The sequence below is a fragment of the Geospiza fortis genome, unplaced genomic scaffold, assembly GCF_000277835.1.
Source record: "Geospiza fortis unplaced genomic scaffold, GeoFor_1.0 scaffold285, whole genome shotgun sequence".
Taxonomy (NCBI): domain Eukaryota; kingdom Metazoa; phylum Chordata; class Aves; order Passeriformes; family Thraupidae; genus Geospiza; species Geospiza fortis.
In genome coordinates, this window is record NW_005054403.1 from 2516598 (window position 1) to 2524925 (window position 8328).

At 36.1% G+C, this 8328-nt stretch overlaps 1 protein-coding gene across 1 annotated transcript in view; it reads right to left on the bottom strand.

The window, feature by feature from the left end:
- Positions 1-8328, bottom strand: part of MOSPD2 (motile sperm domain containing 2) — a 32520-nt gene that overhangs the window by 19691 nt on the left and 4501 nt on the right. The window contains exons 2-4 of the mRNA XM_005426168.2: positions 3692-3847; positions 2848-2934; positions 1398-1552 (exon numbers count right to left, since the gene is read on the bottom strand). Coding sequence (XP_005426225.1) covers positions 1398-1552; positions 2848-2934; positions 3692-3737 — 288 coding nt within the window. The 5' untranslated portion in view covers positions 3738-3847. The remainder of the gene's footprint in view (positions 1-1397; positions 1553-2847; positions 2935-3691; positions 3848-8328) is intronic.

Consider the following 8328-nt stretch of genomic DNA (forward strand, 5'->3'; position numbering starts at 1 on the left):
TCTACAGGCAGAAGGAGGCCTCTAATAGAAGCATTTATCTCAAGTGTCTATTGCTTGTACCAAATGCAATATCGTTCATTTAACAGAACAAACACAATGATAGATTAGAATGATTAGAATCTCCATTAATCACGATGCTGCAATGATAGATTAGAATCTCCATTAATCACGATGCTGCTCTCTATTCTGCTGCCTATCCAAAAGCAGCACTATCAGATAGCAGAGAGATAGATCCATTATTTTGATGAAAAGTCTGGAATTAAAAGTGCAGATTTCACAGACTATTCAATAACTGCATCTATTCTAGTTACCTAAACTGGTGCAACAAGCCATGAGCTATCAGAATTATCTCCTGCATATCAGTGATAAAAGTGATATAGTATATGTCCATAGCAACAGAACAAACGAATGAGGCATGCTCTGGAAGAGAACTCAAGAGATTCACGTTGTTTTAGTTTTGTGACAGATTCATCAATTACTCCACATGGTTACAAATAGCCTTTTAAAATATTCCTGTTCTGTGATAAACATACTAACTACAAAGCAAGACTGTACAATGGGACAGTTACAGACAGCACTTGCTGAGATTTTGTCTCTGGGAGTCTCAAATATGTAAGCTGCTTCAGGATATAATCCATAAAACCTAAATCAAATCAGTCTTTCACATCAAGGAAATTATTACAATCCTTTACTCCTGCTATGTAAAACTGTGGTTCCAGTATTATCTTTAGGAGCATGAACAGACAGCTCTCCCTGTACAGGTAGGAGCACCAACCTTGCAAAACAATCATACCATATTTATTTGTCAAATTACCTCCCCATAAGCTGGTGGCCCTGTACTGCACAGCTGCAAGGTCCCAATGCAACATTAATAATCTTGCCTATGCCAGATCTAGACGACCTTCTGGAGTTGGGTTTGGGGATGGGGTTTATTGCTTACTTTAATTCTTGCCATACCACCACAAAAAAAAGCACAAAGATACAAGTTCCAGTCATTCCTGTAATAACAGGACAGCATAGCACTTGATAAGAAAAATGTAATTATTCTATAGAAATACATTTTATTTTTTAACCTATAGACAATCTGTGAGATTTTTAGTTGCTAGATTAAATCTATAAATATCTATGGATAGGCAAGATCTCAACCGTGCAATCTAAACTAGCTCAGCCACTAAACTAAAAGCAAGTTTTCAGCGTGTTGTAGAAGACAAAATTTAATATGTAACAAAAGATTTTGGAAACTGCTCACATCATGGGAAAAAGCTCTACCATATCACTTATCTCAATGACTGTTAAGTTATTTATGTGCCAATGACTGCACAGTGACTTCCTTTTTTCTTGTAACACAGGTTACATAATTCCAAAAGCAATCAAGACAAGACAGCGACAATACTTACTATGTGACTGATTCCAGTTTCAGCCATGTCAAATACCACTGTCAAGGGCTTTCCATGATCTCTCTTGGCATAATGTTCTAACCAAAAAGCCACCAGTTTCTTTTTGTCAAGTTGCTGTTTAGGATCTCTTGTATGATGCTTCACTTTGAACCAAACTTGAACAAAAACATACACAAAAGTTGAAGGAAAGATCCAAGCAAACAGAAAACATCAACCAAATAACTACAGAGGATACACTGAAATGTATTAACATGTGAGTTTGTACTTTATATTTGTCCTGATTTTGTGACTACTGAACAGCCAGAAAAACAACTGCACACTTCTTCACACACCCCACATTTCTCACTTTTTGTACTATAATTTTTTAGAAATTGAAAATACAACGAATTATACCTCAGAAGAAACAATAAAGTGGAAAAGCACTTTTTCTGTATTTAAAGACTATTTACCTAGATTAGTATTTCATAATTTAAAATTAAATCACATGGTCTTCAGACAATACTATGTTCACCACATATTGTAAGTATGGCTGTAAAATTAATGTTTCCTTCTCTTCTTAGGTTTCCTACAGCACTGCAGTTGATGTGTTTTGAAAAACTACTTATACGTGCATTAAGAATTATATAAAAAGCAACAGATCTTTCTAAAATAAAATTTTAAATTCCAGGATGTGAACACCACTGTAGAAATGAAAGCCTAGCATATATTCTTCTGGAATAAAAGAAACTAAGTCATATAGAGATTTGAGTTTATATGAAAAACAAACCAAAACCCACCAGCATAATTCAAAGTAAAGACTTGATAAAAATGTCTGAATCCAAGTTAGTGATTATACAAGAAGTAAGAAAATTAATATTCAGGGCAGTAATGTGAAGAGTAGCTTCCATTTTTACTGGCTTTACAGTATCTAAGTTATACAGGCCTGAAAATAACTTTAGATATGCTCAATATTCTTATCCCTGAAACTTGGAAAGCTGTAGTAAAAACCAGATTTCTTCTCCATGTCTTTTACTTCCAGCTGCAAAACTAAAGTAAAAAGCAACTTGTTTCATGTAAAGAAACAAATGTTTTTAAATACAGCATGTTAGCTAGACTGTATTTCAAGACTAAGAGAAACCCCTATTCAAACACAGAACATACATTAAACTATTATATTCTTGTTTAAGACAATGGTCACATCACCAAGCCTGTCAGTGTCAGGCCCATGGTGTGATTCTGAGGCTGCCCTGTGCAGGGTCAGGAGCTGGACTCCATCACCCTGCTGGGTCCCTTCCAACTCTGTGGATTCTATAATAAATAAAAACTTTATAACTCAATTACCTTTTTAAGTAAAAACAGTAGCCAATATATATCTATGTCTGTTCTTAAAATGCTAATTTTTCAAGATGATAAAATGCTCGAAACAAATCAATGACCAAAGGCTGAAAATAGTCTATTTTGTATAACTTACATAACTTATAGCCCTCTTTATCATATCCATGCAGAAAGAGAGCACCGATTTCAAATAACCATTTTGGAAGGACAGATTCTGATAAGTCTGCAAAACCAAACAAAATATTATTTCAGTAATCAAGTAATCATATTAATAATCACATTGAACTTAACAGAAGTCACTAAAATTGGAAAAGTCTAGCAAAAAACCCCAAAAGCATCTTTATAAGCCACTTTCCAAGGCCTTTATTAAACTAATGCAAATACTAAAGATTTCAAATTTTCTCAAGATCTTGTTCCCATGCTACAGAGTAGAATCTATTTATGAAGTAAGAATAATTGAAAAAATCTACAGAAAAAAATGCTGCAAATGTTTATTTTTTTCATATCTGAAGCCTCCCCACCATGCTCTATCCTTCAGAGAGTGAAGTCCTGTAGATGGAGTTCACCTTCAAAATATTTACACAGCACAAAAATGAGATCTTTTATTTAATGTACCAGACCAGTGCTATTACAATGAACAAGACAGCCCTGTTTGTTGTGAGGCTTTCTGTTATTTGCTTTTTTTTTTAGAGCTCTATGATGCAAAGAGACAAAGCAAGAGATAACTGCCTTCCTTCCTTCCTTCCCCTTAAACATCCTTTCAATGGACACATGGAACCACAACAAAACTGAGACACTACTGGTCAACATAAAAAGAAATACTTTTTCTCTTTTTTTCCATTTTTTGAAAGTTCTTGCTCAGCTCTCCGTGGTACTTGCAAACCTTTAAGAGGTACTTAATGAAACTACATATAGAGATCAGTGGTAGTTCAAGAGAAAAGCAACACACACCTTCAAAATCACTGTATAACATAGCTTACCATTAACTGTGTATTCTTTCCTCCACTGAAAGCTTTCATCAATCATCTTTAATGTATCATCCACAACATCATGACGCCAAATCAAGTAGTTTTCAACCCATTTGTCATCTTGCTGAAGTCTCTCCACATCTCTAGAATCATATTTATCTGATTTATCTAGGAAATAAATAAGTTAGTGTCTATAGCATTTGCTTCAGAAACGTGCAGAGATTTGTTAAGTTTATGTCTATAAGCATCTACCTGGTACATAGGATTTCTCTTGCAGTTTCAAATTTTAGGAAACAAAGCACAGCATGTTAAATTTATCTGCTGCAATGATATTTAGCGACACTACAATATTACTCACTAGAAAAATATTCTCACTGACAACCCTCACTAGAAAAATATTTTCTGTGATCCTTATGCAACAAAAAAAACAAAGTGCATTTGGGACAGGTGTAATTTTTCTAAAACAAGTTTTGTACAATTAACATGAATTAGCATATAGTATAGAATCTGTGTACTGATGAATGTGTATACTAAACATCAGAAGTACATGCTTGAGTTCTCAAACTTACAGGTATCAATATGTTAGACCATAAAATGTCTGACAACAAACATAAAATCCTTGGTTTTGAGCATGCACTATACATTATTGCATTAAACAGAATTGTTTTCATTTAAAAAATTACAGTTTACACTTGTAATAAATTGTTACCCTACCCAAGAAAAACTACATGCAATTCCAGAGTAGCAGAAAAGCCTCTAAGGCTTCTTGTATCTTCTTGTATCACATTAGCAACATGATAAGAGACTTACATGCTTTTGGAAGTACTTCAGATGAAACAAGGCTTACTGCTGTTCTGGTTTTTTTTATTTTTAAACAGGAAAGTAAAACAAATGCTAAGGGGACCTATTTCTACTGTAGATACACTTAAACAAGAGCTTGTTTTTTAAAATCAATGATCCTTTTTCTGAGAAATTGGTGAAAATAGAATGTAAATCAAGAGCCCATAATAGAAACAGGCTTCTGAAAGCAACAGACACTGATACACATCTCTGCTAACTAATAAAAAAACATAAGCTCTTAAACTATTCACTTAAATTCATGATTACCATGGAAAAAAAATAAGACTGTTAATAAAAGAGATTTAATTTTCACAAACTGGAAAGAACTGTTCCTCTGTCAATAACAAACCGCTTTCAGAGCCAATTACAACTATCTAGAACTGTGAAGGAATGGTTTGGCAATGTGTATTTCAGTCAGACAACTCTGAGGAAGGGGTTAAGAAAAAGACACCACTACATTCTGCTAAAATTTGTTGTTTTACTGGCCTACATGCAAAAATATTATCTATTTTACTTGTCTTTAAATTTTTACTGTTTTCTATTATAAATTAGTCAATATAACTGCAAGAATATACCAATTTAAATGTGTCTATTCACTAAGTTGTAGTTGCACTCCCCAATGCATCTCTTCACATCTGACTGCTTCTCACATACATCATCTACCATATTCCCTTCTTCATTAGGCTTCAAATTTCCCCCTCCCTTAATCCCACACTCCACTACTTCACTTTGTTCCTTAGATAACCCTAGAATTTAATCCCACTTTCCTTAATCTTAGTCCCCTACTTTCTCCTCTGCCCAAAAGCCTCTAATCCACTAAAATCTTTTTAACTATTGAAGTTTCTTTTCTCATCATTTCCATACTTGCAGTGGACAGCTGATTTCCTATATTCTGAGCCCAGTGAAGTGATCACTCAGCTCCAAACTGAAGTGTTTAACTTCTCTGTGGCTCTAGAGGAACCACAGATGAACTGCAAAAATCCTGGGAGTGAAATTTTGTAATCTCAACTGCTCATTTGAAATGTGTAATTTCCCCAATGATTTAGGAAGTTTTGTCTGAGAAAAGCAAGCAGGACTTAAAGTTAACTATTTCACTTCACCTTGGTTTGATAAACTCTAACACACACTGGCTTCCAGCTGCGACTGACTGCAGTTAATCAGCCAAGTACTTTGCTGAGATCAGTCCCATATGCATCTTATTTATATAAGGGATTAGGGTGCTCTGTAATTAAAGAGAAAACCCACCACCAGGTAAAAACTAACAGGATAACATTTCACACCACTTTTTGAGGCTCTCTTTGCTTTCAGTATCTGTCTGAGAGCAGAACTGTCAAAATGTGAGAATTGTGCACCTTGTATCAAACTGTAATTTAAAACCATTGACATAACATTACATGGAACAAACCTCAGAACACATTTCTCAGCCACTAACAAGTTTTCCCAAACTCTGAACTGAGAGAATATTTTTAAGAACATAGACATTTAACTTTGTGAGTATTTTAAGAAAATGAAAGTGAAAGAGAAACAGAGAAAATGTTGAATCCAAACTTCCAACATAATGGAAAGCAAGCTGCATTCAGAGACAAGGATAGTTGAAAAACCATCTTTCCCTCTCTTCTCTACATTCTCAACAAGACCCACATAATCTGAATTTACATATATGCTACAAAACACCCTAAAACCAGGGGAAACAGCTAGTCAAATCCTGCATCCACAAGCACTTGCAGAATGCCAGCATTTGAATCAGGTTAGCTTGAGACTGACAGAACAACAGTACCGAGTACTGAATACTATATGACTTTTACCTGCTTGATCCAATTCTTGCCACAAAATAAGTAAAATTTAAAATGAGAATGTGAATACAAAACAAAGGTGTCTTATTTCATACACAAAAAGCAGAGTGATATAAAATTGATGGAGTCTTTCCAAGAACCCAGTGATTGAAAATGTGTCAGTTCAGAGGAGGAATTCCTCTTCAAATCTGTACATGCCACATAATTCTACAGACATCTGGAAACTTGTTTTCAAAATATACTGTGAAATAATCAGAATGTTTCTAATTTTAAATCATTCATGGAACACTTGGGTGCTGTATTATTAGAAACTTCTGGAGTTAAATGAGAATTAGTTAAAATAAGACCTTTGGGATTCTCAAAAAAATTTAAATACATCCTGCACAACAACTAAGAGGCCAAAAAAGAAACAGTATTTGAGGGGCACCCATATGGAAATTCAGGTGGAACTATAAACTGAAGTAACTTACCTCAGACAATCTCCAAGCCTACCCATTTAGACACCTGTAACCATATATTGATGCTTTTCTCAAAGGAGAATTAGGTGCTTGCTTCTTCACACTTGCAGGACTGCCACTAGGACACTGAGACACTAAGTTTAGTCACCCTCACCTCAGGAAGGGAGACAGCTCTGTAACTGAGTCCATAATGAACAGAATTTTGTAAGGTATTCAGAACACACAGCACTCACCCCAAAGGTAACACAAGGTACAGCACTACCAGATATTTCTGTTCAGAAAGGGCCACTGAAAACCACATGTGTAGCAGCAGTGCCAGACTTTTGTGTAACATCTCATAGTCCAGAGGCTTGGAAACCTGGTCACTCCCTCAGCCCAAGACACTCCAACCTTTCTGTATCATAGAATAGTTCCACAGCCATGGAAGAGGCAAAACTGGGATGCTTCAATACTTTTCCATTGACCCAGGAAACTGTAGAAACTAAGCAAGACTCAGATCCAAAAAAAGTAAAAAGCATAATCTGCCAAATTATAGATTCCACATAAGGGAGTGACAGCAGCAAGGAGATGTGGCCATTATTAACCCTCTTTATTCCTTTAGCTGAAAGCTCTTCATGAAAATTTGAGTGAGCAAAATTGACCAGGTATTTAACCTTACTTTGAAAATAGTTGGTTAAAGTCACTTTTATTTTCTCATTGTGCATTTGAGGTCAAGAGAAAAGACTGGAAGAAGAAAAAAGCTGTTTGAACATCAACTTCTTATATTACTTGCCTTCCTTTTTTTTTTTGTTTTTTTCCTTTAGTGAGGACTTCTGTCCTTTCCATGAGCACATTGAAACTCTACCACTTAATTACCATGTTTCAACATAAAGAATCTTCTGTAACACCAGAGAACACCTCTGAAAACAACTGCAGAAATACACAAAACTAAATGCACACAAATTTCACTGCAATACTTCCACTAGAAGATTTCATTAGGTTTTGAGACACAAATTGTAAAATCCCTTTTCTTCATTACTCTTTTTTTCACTGACATCTAATTTCCATGCCAGGAGCCCCTGGAGCAGGTCCAGTGGAGGGCTGCAAAGAAGATTAAGGGACTGGAGCACCTCTCTAACGAGAACAGGCTGAGAGAGCTGGGCCTCTTCAGCCTTGAGAAGAGATGGCTGAGAGGAGACCTCATCAATGTCTGTCAGAACCTGCAGGGAGGTGGCAGAGGACGGGCCCAGGCTCTTCTCAGAGGTGCCCAGCAACAGGGCAAGAGGCAATGGCAAAGACAGATGCTCAGGAGTGCCTCCTGAGTTTGAGGGAGAACTTCTTCACAGTGTGTGACTAAGCCCTGCAACAGATTGCCCAGAGATGGTGTGGAGTCATCCAAGGACTGTCTGCATGCAAACCTGTGCCCTGGGCTCCTGGATGACCCTGCCTGAACAGGCTGGACCAGACAAGCCACTATGGTTCCTTCCAACTTGACCTGTTCTGTGATTACCAGGAGAACAGTGCTCTGCTGCTGTGTTTTCTTCTGCGTTTATGCTTTAGGAAAAATAATACAAATTTG